Source organism: Nymphaea colorata, chromosome 2 (assembly GCF_008831285.2).
Source record: "Nymphaea colorata isolate Beijing-Zhang1983 chromosome 2, ASM883128v2, whole genome shotgun sequence".
Lineage (NCBI taxonomy): Eukaryota > Viridiplantae > Streptophyta > Magnoliopsida > Nymphaeales > Nymphaeaceae > Nymphaea > Nymphaea colorata.
In genome coordinates, this window is record NC_045139.1 from 16,366,562 (window position 1) to 16,385,961 (window position 19,400).

At 37.2% G+C, this 19,400-nt stretch overlaps 2 protein-coding genes across 4 annotated transcripts; both read right to left on the reverse strand.

Annotated features, from left to right (window-relative positions):
* Positions 1-339: 339 nt before the first annotated feature.
* On the reverse strand, positions 340-3,076 carry LOC116247224 (uncharacterized). Its single transcript, XM_031619256.2, has 3 exons — positions 2,870-3,076; positions 1,732-1,842; positions 340-776 (listed from the first exon to the last, which is right to left on the reverse strand). Exons 2-3 carry the CDS (start codon positions 1,826-1,828, stop codon positions 553-555), a joined length of 321 nt encoding a protein of 106 aa, XP_031475116.1. The 5' UTR covers positions 1,829-1,842; positions 2,870-3,076; the 3' UTR covers positions 340-552.
* A 1,576-nt stretch (positions 3,077-4,652) lies between these two features.
* Positions 4,653-18,518, reverse strand: LOC116247332 (myosin-1-like). 3 transcript variants are annotated; one of them, XM_031619464.2, is made up of 24 exons: positions 18,419-18,518; positions 17,358-17,971; positions 15,615-15,716; positions 15,376-15,519; positions 15,110-15,260; positions 14,989-15,016; positions 13,945-14,110; positions 13,711-13,774; positions 13,563-13,576; positions 13,381-13,465; positions 13,165-13,268; positions 12,929-13,067; positions 11,978-12,096; positions 11,734-11,886; positions 11,467-11,556; positions 9,537-9,614; positions 8,811-8,969; positions 8,529-8,732; positions 7,300-7,505; positions 7,074-7,209; positions 6,626-6,755; positions 6,372-6,518; positions 6,214-6,293; positions 4,653-5,592 (listed from the first exon to the last, which is right to left on the reverse strand). In XM_031619464.2, exons 2-24 carry the CDS (start codon positions 17,751-17,753, stop codon positions 4,921-4,923), a joined length of 3,567 nt encoding a protein of 1,188 aa, XP_031475324.1. In that variant the 5' UTR covers positions 17,754-17,971; positions 18,419-18,518; the 3' UTR covers positions 4,653-4,920. The 3 variants fall into 3 exon arrangements, with proteins under 3 accessions (XP_031475324.1, XP_031475323.1, XP_031475325.1); XM_031619463.2 differs by lacking the exon at positions 18,419-18,518 and having other exon boundaries at positions 17,358-18,412; XM_031619465.2 differs by lacking the exon at positions 18,419-18,518 and having other exon boundaries at positions 15,615-15,729; positions 17,358-17,497.
* Positions 18,519-19,400: the final 882 nt, after the last annotated feature.

The following is a 19,400-nucleotide window of genomic DNA, read 5'->3' on the forward strand; positions in this document are numbered from 1 at the left end:
TTGTACTCGTCTATGTACAATACAACCTTAGATTCCCAAGAACACTTGACCTGTGTTTTAAAGCAGCAATTGCTTGGACGTCAGATCTGCAGTTTACCAGGTCATGTGCATAGATTGGACATCTACTGCTCGTGCCTATTGAGAGTGGCAGGCCCTTGGCAACATTGCAACTATTAAACAGAGCGTCTCTTGCTATTTATGTTTACCAGGCATGTTTGGGATGAGGCCACCTTTGCAAAGTGAAATCGTAATATTCTTTTGAAATGGTTACCTGCATCATTGCTAACGAGCACCCAGTGAGCGGGTAGTCTGCCGCAGCTCCTTAGAGGCCATGCTTCATAAAGAAAATTTGCTAGCAATTTTAAATCAAGCAAGAAGAACATTGTTGATGGTCAGTTTGAATTTGGAAGAGCTTCATTGGCCCTAGCGAGGGAAGTGGATTACAACAGGAGTGGCATTCGTTGCAACAAGCACATGAATTTGCACGGTGTTGCCTATACGGTAACATTTGTACTTTAGGCATTTACAAACGCTGCCGAGCATCAATTCCTCTCAATCTTCCTTCTTAGAGTCTTGAAGGTGGGAATGAATTTCTGGCGACGACTGGTTAATGCTGGCCTTCGCCTGTGCAAGAAAGGACGCATCAGGCTTGTGCTCGCCATGCAGTGGTTCCCTCATTGCCATGAAAATATATATCCCAATCATAAAATTCACAGATATGACGGCAAGAAATCCACTTAGCAGCGTTTGTGAGGAGGCAGATAATTCGCTTATACCTTGCAGGGCAAAATAATAGTTCCATTAGCGGAAATTACAGTTCAACAGCATGAAGAATGTTTATCGAACTAGAATTCCACCCCTTTCTAATTGCAAAACAAGAGATAAATGATTAACATGCATACAAGCTTGCATCCAAGTAAAATCATAAAACCCGTTACATTTACATGAAAACAGATAATAGATACAGATTCAACATGAATATCGGAAAGGAATGCACTTTTTTTTTCTGAAACTAGGACATGAGGACACACTTATTATTTGTTTGATAATGACATTTTAAATGTTCGCAACGTATCAGTTATGTAAATGTTATTAAAACTCTGACTCTTAAATAAACAATGAGGGACCCAATATACGAAAAAGGAAAAACTACTCTGAGAGATAAGTTTACATGATTCCCGTTGAGCTAAGCAAACATAGTGATAAACCACCTTGCACCATATCATCAACTCTGGAAGAAACCCTGAATGCTTGACGTTGCTAATAATTTCTTAACACAATTTCACTACTTACAAAATAATAACTTCCCATCACAAGACATAATTTACAGGTTCATACTGATCCATCAAGAGGATTAAATCAAGTAATGTCCACCTTCTTCAACAAATAACCAATATAAGATTTCAAACAAACAAAGCACTGTGTGGTGAGAACTATTCAGGGTACCTGTTTAGAAAAAGTATCTAAATCCATTTTCGCAAAATCACACCTAAACAATACCAGGTATTCAGTTTACATCTTTGTAACTTCCTGGTTCCAACCTGCGTCTAACATCACTCACATATAGGGATAGTATCATGCTAATGCAAATCTAGGTTTTACTTAATCCATTAGAATGTGATCACAAAAAAACACTGATCACACATATGCATTTAGGCTATCCATTGTGCGGTCTATCCAACTGAGAAGGAATAGAAGAAAGAAGTTTTTTAGAGAAACTGGTGAACTTACCAGGGAATATCTGATGGTTAAACCCATACAAGATAACAAGAGGTGCAATCCACATGATTGCAGACACCAGAAAGAATTTCTGGATCACCCCCAGCATTTTGAATTTCTTACCTACAATATACGCAAGACAAAAGCATAAATTACTAGCATGGTGGAGATCGTGTTGGTCAAAAGAAGACAAAGAAGAAGGTCACTCAAAATCTGAAACGAAAAGAAAATCTCTACTTTTTAATACCATAAGTATAAGTATTAGGTTAGATGGCAAAGTGAACAAAGAGAAAGGAAGAGTGCACCACTCTTTGGCAAAATCACCTGGGGATGAGATGAATCATACTAAAAGATCATTCAAAAATTAGGGAAAAACCCTTGATTGCTACCATAGGTTCATAACTGAAGGGGGAAAACCATAAAATTTCATTATCCAGATGTAGGGTACATCTTAGATCTAGAACCTTTCATGCAATTGCTTCGGTTTCCATAGCATTGCGGGCAGATCACGTAATTCTAGTTTCAACCGGCTATAGAAGAGGGGGGACATGCATGAATTAGGAACCCATAAAATTTTCAGGGAAAAAAAATCACGGCCCAGCAGACGTATGTCGAAAAATAAAGTAGAAACCCATTTCCCAGTAACAAAACTCTGTTCAGCAAACATGAACGACAGAAGAGATATAGCTACAATTGAAAGACTCTGCCACGATCATCATGATGAAGTCATAAACGTTAAAGCTAACGAGCAGATGCAATCCCAATTGGATCAGCCATCAACATTTGAAAAGTCTAAATCATGTGATCAATTAATTGTGATTCGTGAACAACATTAAAATTCATCCGTCCAAAGGCTAAAATAAAGAAAAATCCATTCTAAAAATTAAAATCAACAGTACTCATCGAACAACGTCTCTCTGACAAAGATTTAGCTCAATAGCACAGAGAATCTATGCTTCGAACCGATACATCGAATCCTTCTGCAGAGACCGCCTATTAGAAAGAAGAAGAAGAAGGAAACCAATACAAAATCATGACATTGCTGTAGATAAGCAGCATGAACATGTCGACGACCCTTTAAACCAAAAAAGGCCGCCTCTCTCCGGTCAGACCAACACAAGAGCGAGCGATAGAAAGAGAGAGAGACTACCTTATCGCCGAAAGGCCGTTGGAGGAATAAAGTCTCCGGAGCTTTTACAGGCAGCTTGTCCGAACGTCCCCGGTGAAGCACGCGCCGGAGATATTCCAATCCTCGTCTTCGTAGTTCGTCAGTAGAGAAGACGAACCCTTCTCCCCTGCTCTGAGTTACGGGGTTGTAAACGGTTCGGATTATCGGGCTACTGGCTAGAACTTAGATCGCCAACAAATATCGGATTCGAGAAAAAGCAAAGAAGGTCTTGTACTCTTGTCAGATTATTAGATTCGAATATCTATAGTTGTATTATGGATCCGATACAGGGGCTGAGGTAGGGGGCCGTCTAGGCCATGGTTCCGACTAATGAAAAAAAAAAATTACACTCAAAAAAATATTTTTTTTTAATTGCGTCATGTATTTTTTGGATTTAAATTCAGTTGACCCTACCCGGATTCAGAAGTTAGACTGTCGGCCCGCCCCTGAAGAAAATCCTGGCTCCGCCCATGATCCGAGATATCTAATTTCTAATTAAATTTATCAATGCAACTAGAAAACCCTAGTTTTTCTTAAAAAAAATCAGGTTATATGAAGAAGAAAAAATTAAAAAAAAAAAAAGAAACACAACTAGGAGAGAGATGAAGAGGGTACTTTAATTTCAATCTTAATTGATGACGTTTACAAACAGAATCCTCTAGAGCTCTGAGAGTTCCTGCTGATAAAAGATGCGGATGGTTTCATTCATGATTCACCACCTTTCCAAACAAGTTAGTAACGAAATTGCAACCAAATATAACATTTTCATGATCTTTCCCAGCATCCATATGACCTCAATAGAGATGCGGAAGGGTCGCTGCTGCCGAGAGTTGTTGATTCTGCTGCAGAAGAGTTGGAGCGGAGGGGAGAAGAGGAGCTGCTGCTGATTTATAATATTAGTTATCCATTATAAATAATTTTTAAGTTTTAACAATTCTTGATTGAAACGCTTTATATTGATTTCAGTTATTTTGGTAAACCATCCTTTTTTATTTTGATTAGTTAATTGAATTAATTAATCATCTTGCAATTTACTTGATCAAACAAATTACTTATAAGATTATGCTTTTTTTATTAAATAACTAATGGAAAGTTTTGTTTGCATCACAAAAGGCTTCTTTGAAATGTCAATTTTAACTTTCAATAAAATTGGAACCATACAAAGTTTCAAATATTGATTACAGAAAATTAATTTTATATAATTAAAAATGTTTACTTAATAAAATTTTACATTAAAATTATTTTGAAAATAGTAGTTTTTATTTTCACTAAAGCTTTTTTTTATACTATATTACTTATTTAGTTTTAAATAAGTTAAGATTTCGTTAACGTCGGTTGGGTTCATATTCTAATTCAAATCATTATCTTTTTATGGTTCTCTTTTGGAGATTTTTCTTAAGGAACAAATTTGGAGGTAATAAGTTTTTTCCTTGTTTTATATTTCATATTGCTGGCCGTTAATTAGCGATTTATCCATTTTTCCCTGTAAAAAAAATGTAAAATGCACACATAATTTTCCGAACATCTTTTTTCAATTATGCAAAAGTTTATTTGCAGTTCAAAACTATGCGTTTCTTATATTTTCTTTTGAAGAAATCACACTTAACTAACTCTATAAAGCATTTCCAATTCAGATCTAGTACAAAGCATTTGAGTGTTCTGGATATAGTTGAATATGGCATCTGCTTACTAACTAGGTCGAATTTTTTTCCGGGCAAGTAGACCACAAAGGGTAAGGTGCAAACTGAGCCTCTTCCGTCCAGTCTGAACAAAAGCTGTAGATCATATTACTTAAACCAGACCTTCTAGGCCCGAAAATCTGATACAAATGCTCTTTGTCCTAACTGTGCATATTCACGTAATGAAACTAAACAATGAAGCCCTCTTGGAACTGAGCTGCATGAACAAATGTGGAACTAAAGAAGCATGTGCCCGCATGCGCAAAAATACACACCGACCAACATTTCTTGGGCAATCAATACTACCAACAAGCATATAGATACAAGCAATAAAATTTCGGACATTACACCGAATTAGATAAACCTTGAGCTAGTGGTTCTTCTTCCCCACCACTTTTTCTTGGCCCTCTCTACATTGGCTTCTTCGCTCTCTAACTTGTGCAAAATGGCCTTGGTTTTCTTCAAACTTATGCCGAATTGCCTCTTCCAAGCCTTGAAATCATTCCTTAGTTTCTTTAGCTCATCATCGACATTTAAATCTGCTTCAGCTTTACCAGATTTCACTTCTTCCAAGAACCTTACATCATCATCAAAAGTCTGTGTTCTCTGCTCGAATTCTTTTGCGAGGCGACTGATCACACTTAGACCGGTGCTCATTTCCCTTTCCAAGTGGTTGTTTCCCTGGCCTCTCTTTTGAGAGAAGCTAGAATTGTTCCAGCTGTTATATTCTTCATCTTCTCTACCATGAATTGATGCATCAGACTGCCTGTCAATGTCATCAATGGCCAGGGACTTCTTTGCACTTGCAAGGCTCACCTTCAATGATGTCATTTGTTTCTGCCATGTCTCCTCCATTGACTTCATCTTCACTTCGTATCCAGACCATCTTGTCTCATATTGCTGGACCTTCTGCCGGAGGATATCATTCTCCTCTTCTTTCTCTCTTAGGGCTGCTTCTGCTTTAAGAACCCTTCTCTGGAGCTCTGCTAGAACAGATTGGTCCACTAGGACATGGGTCTCGGATTCCTGAAAACCAGATTCAACTCAGTATACTTAAAAGTACCCAAAAAAAAGAAAATCAAAACCCACTGAAAATAGCAAGTAGAGAGAGAAGTTGTCAAAGCAAAGAGAGCCATTTATGACAGATAACGCAAATATTGGTCGACAAACAAAGATAAGATTCAAGTGCAAAGTAGCTAGTTTGATATACAAAGAAAGTGCGCACATATAAACATTAATATTTAGTAGTATAAATACCACCAACCCATCCAATATTATGCTATGTGCTTTCAAATTGCAAAGTTAATCACCAAGACAGCAGATTAAACAACAAGAATATCCAGTTGGTGCAGATCAGGTCACCCACTGTTGTTCCTTGTCAACGTGGACACCACCAAAACAACACGGTTCTTTGTTGGTGTACGGTGTACCATTGTCAATGCAATGACATGCATGAAAGAGTCATTCAACCACCTGTGGCCCATGGTTCACGTTCATGGGACCTGGACTTCATCCCTTAACAAGTCCCCCATTTAAAGAAATCAGTCATGAGCTACCAGCAAAAAGAATGCTACCAACCAGAAGAATTGGTTTTCAACCAAGCCATCAATACCATCATTCATACATGAAAATAACCAGCAAGCATACCTTGGAACCTTCAAGCTTCACTGATGGTTTAACCAAAACAGCACCATTTGAACATTTCCTTACCAAGGAGCCACGAATAGCTGCAAATGTAAAGGATTATGTGTAAAATTTCACTTCACAAAACTTCATGACTCAACAAGCAGCATACATGACGTTACCAGATTGAATCACTATTGAAGCATCACGGACAGCCAAATATTCTTTTTTAGCGATGTTGCACTTTATCTGATGCTGTATGATACAAGCAGCTCTATGCCTACGAGCTAATATTGCATATTCCTTCCGTGCTCTCTCCCCTCTTACATCTGCAAGGATTAGAAACCTCATGGTAAAGCAACTGTTATAACTTATAACCATGTAATGCAAGAGAATTCCACTTCACAAGCACAATTTAGGAGAAGTTATTCTATACATGATTGAAGTGTTACTATTGCTCTCTTCAGCTCTTTGACATAGCGACGAGCTTGGTGGCCTCTAAAATACTTCTGCACTCCAAGTATACCATGAAGTGTACGGTTTCTTGTATCTTCAAGAGCACCAATCTACCAAAAGGAAAAGCACTATGCCAGTGACATATCCAGCACCATATTAAAGCAAGAAAGCCAAGAAAATCGAAAATCAGAAAATAACCATAAGAAATGAGGAGAAATATTTCTCTCTAGTATATAGAAAAGGAAATTGGAACACACCTAAACATCTTCGTGAAAATGTAAACAAAAAAAAAATCCCTTGTAAGGATAAAAACGTATTTTGCCTAAAAACGTTATCTTTTGGACATTATGTGCACATGTGGCAGAATCCAAGAAATCATGAAAAGAAAAGTTATAGAAAAGGAATACATTAAATTGAAGAATGATTACCTGCCCAGTTCGAAAAAACAATTTACTGTAACCAACTTGGTACATATCAGGAAGAATATTGAACTGCTGAAGGATGGCAACAGATACACTGAGAGGATCTTGAGATGCAATATGCTCCAAAAGAAGAAAACCATATCTGAAAAGGAACAGGAGTTACAGGACACACTAAGTGACAGCAGGAAGAAGAAGAAGATAAGCAGCACTTTAATGCAAAAATCACCATTACCTCCTGGCAAATTTCTGGTGTGACACTCTAGTAGGATATCCAGACCTAGATATACGAACCACCTCTAGAACTCCACAGCATCTCAGTTGCTGGAGGATGAGATCCTGCTCATATATTCCAGGAAGCTGCATATTGTTTGGTTTTATGCATCTAATGAAATGGGGAGTGGTACTTTCCAGTGTCTGCATCAATTTAAAGAGCTGACCCTGCAATCCCAGAAAAGGAAAAGGTTTGAACTTTGAAGATTACAGACATCTTTTGTCTATATTTCCATCCTAAAAAATGGTTCACCAAACTTGTCAAAATTGCTCCATAGATGTAAATGAATACGCTTACATGAATATGCAACCAAAAGGCTGGATTTGGTGCAAATGAAAATAAAAGCCCACCTATTGCATCTAGCTAATCAGGCTCTGACCTACACATCTTGCCATGCTATATTGTCAGAGAATATGCTTTGAAACAAGTTGATCTGACATAGACTTGTGGATCATTGATCTCTAAATTTTGATTGTCAATTTTTCACCACTGACCTATGGTAGCTCAGAGGTATATTACCAGAGCATTGAAAAATAATGTACCATCATTAATACAAGACACAGCTAGACGTGCTTTTACTTGTCCTAACTGGAGGCTGGAATCTGCAGAAGGATAACCATTTTCCACATAAGACGCAATCCTGATCTCTTTGAATTTTCATGGATGGAAGCTGGGACACGGAGAAAAAACTGAGACCCTGTACATATTTGCCAAACAGGTCTACTGTCACAACCCCATGCTTCCCTAAGAGACAGATGTACTGACAATAAGAATGGAACAGTTCACTTATGAGTTATGAGATTCATTAACATTGCTCTTCAATGTGCCATTGTTGATCTTGTAAACATGTAGTTGTAATTTCCATATTACCTATGGTTTTCTCTCTGATATATTTGTCTAGATAGTAGGAAGGTGGTTGGAGAACAGATTGCCTACTACCAGCAAATGAGGAACCATTGGATTTTAATGGCAGGCATGCTGCAGAGATTGACTTAAGGTCCACAATGACATTCATGATGAACATGGTTGAGAAAATTTTTGTCGAGTTTTTGAAGATACTGTTACGAGATATTCTATTGCCATAACCATAACAGCAAAAGATAATTTAGTTCACCATTCTAAGAACACAACACCATCAACAAACCATCCTTCTCAATCAAAGGCCATGTACTGTAATAAGCAGAAATTACCTTAAACTTTGTTGCAACACTTTGCTTTTGGGAATCTGCTGCAGCAGACCTATGTTGAGAACCCGATGCATTTTCAGATTGCCAAAGCATTTTCGAGGCAAACTTTTGAGGAAGCTTGCATACACATGATGAAAGGAGTTGAATTAAATCAAGATGAACTAAGTCCCTGTTCTTCTCCAGGAACCCACATGTGCCGTATAAAACCTGACAAAACAAAGGTTTTATGCCACAACGTGCAAAATCAAAATTAAATTACATTATATTTAAAGTTTTTGCAACAACCTCCCCTGCATAGTGGCAGACTCTGAAAGCCTCTCCTCTTTCCCCTATGAAACAACGATTAGAATTTAAATGTTGTTTGAGCTTGTTGGCAAATGTTAAATCTGTTCCATTTGGAAAGGTGGACTCCTCATCCAACAGAGATAACAATCCCAAAGGCCTCTGCAGTCAAATATTCAAAACATCAGTAATTAAACATAACTGCTTCTACTAAGTAAAATTCGAGTACACAAAGTACAACATCAGTAAGGTTTCCAATTTGGAACAAAATGAAGGTGCCTTATTTCATCTTGAAAGCGCTTTCCTCTATAGATGATGTCTCAACAGCAAGAACTAACTCAGAACTTCTCAAAAGCTTCTATCAGTAGGCATAGATACTACCTTTCTCCTCATGATATACAAGAATTCAAAAATCAAAAGGTACAGTAAATGTCAAACACTTTTTCTCTGCTGAAGGAATAACATCAACTTCCCAGCAACAGGTTAACAAAGCCTAAAAACAGAAAAGAGGACTGACAAATACAAGGCATATTACATTTATGTAGTTGTTTGTCTAAGAGGAAATAAAATTTGCACGAGCTAAGAACACCTGATCATAGGGCACAGCAATGCTTTTAGTAAGAATGCAAGAAAAATGGTTAAATTTGTTGTGTCTTGCCCAAGGAGATGTCAAGCTTATAAACCATGTCATTCCATAGAAATTAGTACAGAGACCTGCTTGTCATGTACCTTCTCAAACAGATTCAGGCAATCTTGATTATCTTCAAAATCAACCTTTGTCCAGTCAATGCCATCTTGAATATACTCCTGCAACAATATAAAATATAAAAAAGAGTGGCTAAAAAGGCCCAAGCATTTACAAGAAGAATGGAAGAAGAGAACATGCCAAATTGTACACCTCAATTAATTGGTCAATGATACTCATAGAACTAAAATAAAGCATTATCAGTGTGCATGAGTGTGGGTGCATGAGGGAGCACCATTTTCCAAAAAAAGGGCACAGGTGAAGCATAGGTGCATGCATGTGAACCTGTGTGTATATGTCTATCTACCTGACCATATTAAAGGGGTGCTGCACCTGAAGCACCTACACCCACTAATAAAAAGGTTCAGGTTTTCGTAAATGATTTCCTTTCTTTTTCTGTAAATGATACATGTTTTTCATCCAACCTTACAAATATGATCAATATCCATGTTTTAGTACAAAAGGTTTTAGGTCACATAATTCAAGTGTAATACATCAGTATCTTAATATTTTGAACAATCAATGGTCCACAAGTACCAAATTTTAATACTTGAAACTTCATGTTTTATGTTCAAACAACATGATCTAAAAAATCATTTCTATCAATAACCATGCTGAATGTATAAACAAGGCCTGATTGTGAATTTGTGATGCATCTAGCTATGATCCCCCCTCCCCACCCCCAAAAGAAACAAAGGGAAAAAAGGAAAAAGCCTTCATGTAAAAACGTTGATTCTGGAGCCTTCATAAAGTTTATTTCATGCATCGGATTTCGATTTTTTTTTTCAATATATAATATATACACCTAATTCACTTACAAAATGTTTCTTTTCTCACAAATGATATGTTTGTTCTTCATCCAACATTACAGATATACCAATACATATCTTCAGTACAAAAAGCTTCATGTCACATAATTCTAGTGTAAACATTGATATCTTAATATTCTGTAAAGTCAATGTCCCACAGGTGCCAAATTTAACAACTGAAAATTCATGTTTCATGTCCAAAAAAGAAAAAACTGCTCAAATGCAATACATAGATTAGACTTTAAAACCCCCACCTCAAACAAAAATCAATCTAAAATAGTTGATTCTATAGCCCTAATAAATTTTTGTTTCGTGGATCAGACTTGATGTCAACAATGTTCTTAATCCAACTCCTACAATTTTTGACCATCTGAGATTGTGTGTATTTATTGGCTAACCAACATCTATAGCTAATCCAGGGCCAGTTCAACCGAATTCAAACTGATTTTCTGAATTTGACTTCATGGATGAACTCAAATAACATAAACTTATAGGTTTGGAAATTGGAAAATTGTATACATACAACAAATTTTATACCCCCCACCAAAAAGAAAAGGAAAAGAAAAACCAATCAATCTAAAACTGTTGACTCCAAAGCCCTGATTAAATTTGTTTTGTGCATCGAACTTTGACAATGTTTATTCTTCCAACCCTAGGGCCATCTAAGTGAGACTAGGGAAAAAGGCCAAATTCTAGCTAGGTGACACCGAATGGCCATAGATATTGGTTGACCATATATATGTATATGCACAATATTTGAAACATATGCATTTGAGTTACAGCATAAAATATAAACCAACACCCATGTGACAGCCAATGCACAACAAAGTCTCAGAAGTAGTAACCACAACTAGTTTTATCTAATGAACATAACTTGTTTCAGACTTTATTTTGTACAGAACCAAGATTTTCAGTTTTAAGAAATTTTCTTGTAAAGAATGGAATTGGTATAATGGAATTTTCTATTCTAGATTTCAAAATTAGACAAGGATGTTACATAATTGTCAGCTGTGTATGTCCAAACTGATGAAGAAAATAACATAAGTTACATAACTAAAACCTAACAGCAACGATAATAACACAAGCAATTAGCTTCAGTAATTACCTCCTGCTCCAATTTAAATAAATGTCGGTTGAAATGCTGCTGCAGCCTCTCATTTGCATAATTTATGCAGAACTGTTCAAAACTATTTTTCTACAGCAAAAAGAGTTTGTTATGAACTGCATAATGTTGAAAATTATTCTTTTACAGTATAAAAGAGAGGACATTTGTCATGAACCTAGTTCAGGATTATCCAACAGAAAAATATTGAACTTAACATGAAATTCCAACGAAAAAAAAATCCAATAAAAAGCATTTAATTGGGCATACCTGAAAAGATTCAAATCCATAAATATCAAGGATATTGATAGATCTGCCTGTCCTCCGCTTACCCACTTCAAGTGAGAGATTGATCTGTTCTACTAACCAGTCAAACAAGCCGGCATAGATAGATTTTGCTAATGCATCTCTTGTATCAGTTGCCTTGCCAGAAGAGGATAGTGTCAAGCTACATTATCTCAAGAAAAATGTTGGAAAGCTAATATCTAAAGATAGGACCCAGTAAACCTCTCACCTGTGGCAATGTTAACTTCTGAATAATGTTGTCATTTCCAACACGCATTTTCCGTGTGGATAAGGCCGTCATAAGATCCAAAATATTACACCCTATCAGCTTAGCAACATTATGTGCAACTGAACAAAGTAAAGGCGACTTAGGAAGCCACTAAATATAAGCAGTTCAAATTATCTCTCGTTTAAAAAGATACAAAAGAAACTTATCAGATAATCATAAGGAAATGCTAAAACGAAGAAAAAGGCATTTATAGTCCAGAGGAGTCCTTTTGTGTTAACAGCATAGACACATGACAACAATGACTTTGCCTGCAGGCCCTGCACCTTTCACTCCACGATAGTAGGTCCTAATCTTGCCATCCAGTTAATTTAGATGGGAGATCTAATTAGGTCTCAGCATTTCAGAACTACTCCAATCACTGATCTGGAGTGCCTACATTTCTGAAACCTATGTTAATTGCATTTCATGCCACAAATTATATGGTTGAATTAATTTTATGTCCCATATCTGGTTTCAAAAGGCTATAGTTGAATCTCTAGGCTTTACACCTTAAGCCACTACGAAAAACTTCAGTCCTCAATTGATGCATCTTTTATTAAACACCATTAGTTCATTTAAATTGCACAATTCCCAGAGACATCATGAAGGTTCTTAAAGTCTCCAATAAAAATATGAACAGATAAAGAGACTTTAATTGTTATTGCATAAATCTCCAATATTGGAACTCAAATTCGTGGAAAGAAAATGATGTTCCCCATATTACATTTCAGTGATTTCACCTGATCCCCACAAGTCTATCATGGCTGGAAAGTCTATTTGCGGCTCATTAAATCCACTAATGAACTTAACGTGAAGAAAATGCAAACAAGGTCTTAAAAAATGAGTAAATGCTTCCAGGTAATATTAATAAAAGATTAACTTGGAAAAATAGTTGCAAAACAATTGCTTTACCTTCATCTTCAACAACTTGAACATGATTTTCATTGTCAATCACTCTAAAAGAAATGTTACCAAGCCATAGAACTGCAGCAACCATGGCAAATGCATTATATTGGTCCTCTTTACTTATGTGGACAACACCCAGAGCTTCCTGACAAATCAGTTGAACAATGAATATTAGTTCCATCCAATATATGAAATATAGATGATCAGATCCATAGATGCACAAAATTCACATGGAGATTTACCTTCACTTTATGAAACATATCAGAATCATCAACCCCATCGATTTTGAAGCATTTGCTCTGCTTCAAGTAATTATATTCACTTGCACTTTTCAAGTTCAATTTTTCTGTTTCGGAAAGGCAAAGAAGTAGATCTTATAGTGCTTATTCAAGACATAACATTGCAAGAATCCCTTGGGCATTCAAAAACAATAGACACATGGATTTGACTAAACAAACCTCTAAGTTCAGGAGATGCTCCAGCACAAAGCTGATAAAAAATATGATATGATCGTTCCCCTTCTGCACATTGGACTACTCTTGACTGCTCATAAAAAAGAAGAAGAAAAAGAAGCCAAGTTCAAAAAACAACTTAATAACTAAACAAGAGAGATTTTGATGACAAGGGCAAGTTGAAGTACCTTTTCCAGAAGAACTTCCGATTTACAGTAGGCACGTGGATAAATGCAAAACACAGATGCGAGTAAGTTTCCTTGAAACAGTTCCGCTTATAACAGGATGCTAGATATAATAGTGGGGAAAATTCTAGTTCAGTGATGAAGATCTTACAAGTTTGAATCTTAGCACCCGAAATTTTTCCAGTGGTACTAAAATGAATTTCAATTAGCTTGCCCTGTAAATAAAACAGAAAAAGATGACCAACCTTTAGAAGGATTAAGTAGGTGTCTGACCAAAATAGAAAAGCATATATATCATGACCACAATAAAATTAGAACCAACTTGGATACTGGAAAAATACCAATATTTTTGAAAGTTGTTGAATCTTTAGAAGGTTAAACTTACAAAACGGCTAGAGTTGTCATTTCTCAAAGTTTTTGCATTGCCAAATGCTTCAAGTACTGGATTTGTCTGCAGAATCTCATATTCTATTCCACTGCCACCTCCAAGTGCAGCCAAATATTGCATTGCTATTTTTGCAGTTTCAGTTTTTCCAGCTCCACTTTCGCCACTGAAAATGAGTCAAAAGATAGCATCAATAATACCTAAAAATAATGACTCTAGCAAGTTGACTCAGGTGTTAAATCAAATCAGTTAGCATTTTCTATCTTTGAGAAGATAGTACACTTAGCTAGAACTCTGCAACTTCTGAAATATGGCTCCAAGTCCAAACATGCAGCAGAACTCAACTTTTCAAAATCCTAGGCATGAACTTTTTCAGCTCACAAATCATATCTAGCAATTCTAGACAGTGAATAAGTATGGTTTTCACAAACAACTTGTGACAAGCCTGCTCAAACTTCCCTCAATACCTGAAAAATTTATTCTCTTAGAATTTCAAGAGGAGCAACTAATATATTTTCACATTTTTAGGAGCGCATTAAGGATTTTTTAAAAATTTTCACAGGCTTCCTCTGGTTCTACTTCTGCCCTCCTAACACCAACTGCCACAACATTGTCCAAACGTAACCAGAAAACCCAGCCTGCTGGAACCCAATCTGCGCCGTAGCCCACTTCCATTCACACCTAAAAAATGTTATGGACTAGCACACAACACAACATAAAACTAGGTGTATATAGTTATCAACATCTATCTAAATCTTAGACATGAGATATCCCCAAGTCACTTCTGCAAATGTGGGAAGTTACAATTATAGCCATGTGGATCGCGAGACTAATGTCCACATAGAATTCAAATGAACATGAAACATAATAGGATAGTCCAATAAACAAGCAGAAAAAGATAAAAATTAATACAAAAGGCAAGAAAATATATTGATGTGTCATTGCCTTCATTTAAATAACAAAGACAGTCCTACCTCCCGTGCAATCCAAAGATAATTTAGTATCATTTTTCATTTGAAACAGACTTTAGATATAGTGGCTAACCTTATGATGATAGACTGATTAACTTCATCTGCAAAATAACATAAAAAATATGAGTGATTTTTTTCAAGCAGGAATTATAAACAGAGGTTCCTATTATGCCCTAACCAAATTTGGCAGTTACCTCGTATCATTTCACGTATGGCTGTATCTGCTATAGCATATACATGAGGCCTATCAAGTTTTTTCTTCCTATAAGCTTCAATGTGATCATTCCCATAAAATGGCACTGCTTTAAACGGATTAACTGCAACCAGCACTGGACCTGCTTTAGTCTGAAGTACCAAGTGTTAGTACATCGTGTGGACATGGAAACAAACAACTGCAAGGTTGCAAGCCTCAACAATAGATGGCGCTGCAAGGAGGAAAAAGTGAATGAGCCTAACTCACATAGATCAGATCCTTGGAATATCTACACTGAAGATTGTAAAGTACTGATGGCTCATTCAGATAACTGAGCTGCATGAGGTCATCCACACCATCAAGGATCTCTGGATTTGCAGGCAAGAGGCTTTCAGATGGTACCTTCAAGACCTTACATAAGGGTGACCAACAAAACAAGCGTAAGCACCATTACATAATCAATTTTTTTAAGAGACCCAAGAAAAGTTATTGGAAGTGATGCTTACTTTTCCTTCGGGCAAAATGAGATACGATTCTTCATCAGAAGTGGACTGTATCTTTCCTAGTTCCCATTGGCCATTAGGAAGTTGGACCCAAAAACGGAGTTTCTGAAACATTAAACTTCAACATGTAGGTATCTCAATCAATAGTTGCAGATTTTACTAATCTTGACAACAGATGTAGTCATAGCATATATACAGATAGTACATACATGCATGCATGCATAAACATATATGCATACATGCATATATATATGTGTGTGAGAGCAAAAAGCTGTGCACGAGAAACGCAGTAAACAAAATATAGATACATCATCCATAGCAAAGAACACATCACATTAACAAATTTAATACAGTTGGCAGACAACAGTGGCATGTGTTTAGAAGGTTTTATATCAAAACTAGAATAAAACATTTGTCACTCTTAAAAAAGTCCTAGTGCCTCGTACCTATCTCATCCAATATAGAACAATTCACAAATAAAATGTTTGATCTTGAGAGGAAGATCAATTCCTTCTCTCCCATCTTCCTCTTTGTCATTTTGTCCTGTCAATCTGGAAACAAGGTGAAAGGAAAGTATTCTGTCGTTTTCTACTTGGCTTTTAAATAGGTGAAGTCCATAATGACATCTGACTTTTTTGAACATGTAAGATGGCAACTGATACATATTAGATAATATTTTGAGGTTCCTTTCGACTGACAGCAGACCAAAATGAATCTCCATAGAGGTTCAAAAATTTGGTCAAAGGAAAATTTAACAAATCGGCTGAGATACTATGGTTTCTTTTCTTTTTTCCACTTTTCAATTTATAAACCATGTAGTTTACATGCTCTAAGTTTGCCCTGCATACATATATGCATGCCTATACCTTATGTCTCAATATTTCTATTCGTTTCTCAGAAACAGCATTAGTACTTCTGCCCTCCATACCATATCATGATTCATGACGTAGACAGCATATCTATGCCCTAGTGAGCAGAAATATTGAGGATACAAAAGCAACTATATCAAAATATAGTACGCATTCTTCCATTTATTATGTTCTGATGCCCAATCGTCTTCTACCAAATAAAATGTGTTTGCATCATCCCATGCTTCTTATGATGTATATTCACTTCCTTCAGTGGGCAACATTTTATTTTTCTTCTATTACATGCTCAGCAGTTTAGCAATTATTGCCAGCATATACTTTCTGATATTTTGGCAATGCCGTTGAGCAATGCACTTATCTACCTTCTACTATAGTTGGTGACAACGGTATTTATAATGCCATATGGCCAAGTGCGATATTGACAGCATAATTGTACACTGAGCCCGCACTATATTTGACTGAAGTTAACAACGTCAGCAAGGAACTTTGGCATTGTTACGAGCAGAAACAAGTATCATAGAGAGCAGACTAGAGCACATGGACACCATACAAGCTCAACCAGGACGAGGAAGTCTATTCGCGACTGAAGGACTATACAACGATTACTTGAACTGGTAAGCCCATTTATTGTCACTGTATTAGTCAAAGAGAAAAAATAACACAATCTACCCAGGCTTCATGCTAATTGATTTCGCAGAAAGCATATCAAAAGAATGATTTGGATCTGAGGAAAAGAATCCTCTAATACGCTCTGCATGATATTTCAAATGAAAATTTTACGTGCACCGTAACGAATCTTGGTTTTTCTTTTTTCCAACAGCGAAGTGCTATAATTTGAAGGAACCGCAATCACAAGTATAAACCAAAGGCTGAGTACCTTCTTTGCACCGTACACGCTGTGATCACTCCAACTCAGTTCATTGTTCAGCGGTAAGTATAATGGCTTCCCCGAGTCTTCACCGTCATTGTCGCGTTCAATAACAGCAAACTTATTACTGTAAGGTGATTCATCATTATTCCGGTTGACGACCTTAGTCTCAGGGGGGGCCTCGCCGCCGCCCACTGCTCCACGCCGACCTCTTCCGGGTCCTCTAGCCTTCTCAGAGCCTCCGGTCTTTGGATGTTCGTGTAAGCCGGGGATCTTTAAATCAACTGGCAGTGATTTTACGCTCTGCAAGGAATTAGGTGCCCTGGCTTTCAAATTCCGCTTCTTCGGACTCAACGCCGTTTCACTCTTCCGAGGGCTTGAATGAATCATCTTCCCCGACTGCATTTAAATCTCAACTCCAAAATGAAAAAGTATGTATCTCAAGCGATAGAGCGGCGATCGCCCATGCAACGTCAAGGCCCTGCCTAGAAACCTCTCAGCGACCTAATTCTCGTAACGTGGCCCAAAAGAAGCTCAATCGTGGACTTAGAAACTCGATATTACTGTACCGTTCAAAATGACTCCCTCCTTCCACTTCACTTCAGATTTTCAGCCGCCAAAACCTGCACCGATCGCGACGATCGCCTCCTCAGAACTCCGATCCAAGCAGAAAGCATCCAAAGAAACAAAGCAACGGCACAAAACCACACAATCCCAGCTAATCTCCAAAATAAACCAGTGTGCCGTTTCACTTCGCGCTGAACAAGCGCAGATCTTCGGCGATCTCACCAAAATAACGATTCACTCCAGGCAACGGTCAAAAAAAAAAAAAAAAAAGGAAGAAGAGCGCTAGCGCAGAAACTCTCGTAACCTCCTTTTCCGTTTCGTTTTCCGGACGAACGCAAAGGCGAGATCTTTCAACCGATCGAGACCATCACCTCGGAAGGATTCCCGCCCGAACGAAGAATATCCCGTTCGGAGAGGGACGAATTCCTTGGAGATGGTCTCCGGAAGAGATCGTAAAGATCAGAAACGGCTGGAATATTTGTCCTCCCTATAAATTTTTTTACCTCCTCTTTTTCTCCTCCTCCGTTTCCCACAGGAGGTGAGGTCAGTGTCCACCACTCCACTGCGGCCCGTCAGTGTCTACCGCGCAGGCTTTTGGATAAAAAGATTTTCAGAAAAATGCCTCCTTTTTTGAATAAAATGTATTATACGGTGCCACGAGACTGAGCGAGCGTGAGAGTAAACTACAAAAAAGGAACTATTCCTTCTGAAAATGACGAGCAGCTCCCAAAATTTAAATCACCCGCAAGGGCGGCTTTCCAAAGGACGAAACTGCCATTCACGCGCGGAGTCCGCTTTCCATTTCCAGTCGAATCGGTGCTGTTGGTATCGTTCCTCGAGTTGAGCACCGTATCGGACTGTTTCAAAAACGACTCAATGGGGAACGGATCATGTTCATCTCTGTTTTTTTTTTTTTTACTTGGTTCGATATGCTTTTTACTATTTTCAAATTTTAAAAAAATAAGAAACGGCCAAAATCACCGTGTTATTCAACAAAAAGACGCGTTTACAATTGTTTTACTCTTTTCAAATGAAAAAATTTGAAAAAAAAAATATTGATACGGCTCGTGATAATGTCGTTTCATATAATCATGAATTAGCCAATATTGACTTGAGTTAGAAGCATATGAGAAAATCTGAATGTATGCATATATTCATGTGTCGACTTTAACGAGATGAGGAAAAAGTCATAGAACCATTCAAGTTTAATTTTCATTTTCAAATGTGTGTCGCTGATATTTTCAATTTTGAAAACTTTGGTTTCTAATGATTTTTTATTAGAACACAACTATTTCTAGCTACCAATTGAAAAAATAATGAAAAATAAAACTCACCGTATTTTTTAACTCAATGTGCCCAAACCCCTACCCCCAAGTAGGGGTGAACAACGAGTCGACTCTTTAAAGTTTAGCTCATGAACGAGTTCGAGCCGAGTCATTTCCTTAATGAGTCAAGCTCGAGTTCATGAGTTGACTCGTTCAAATA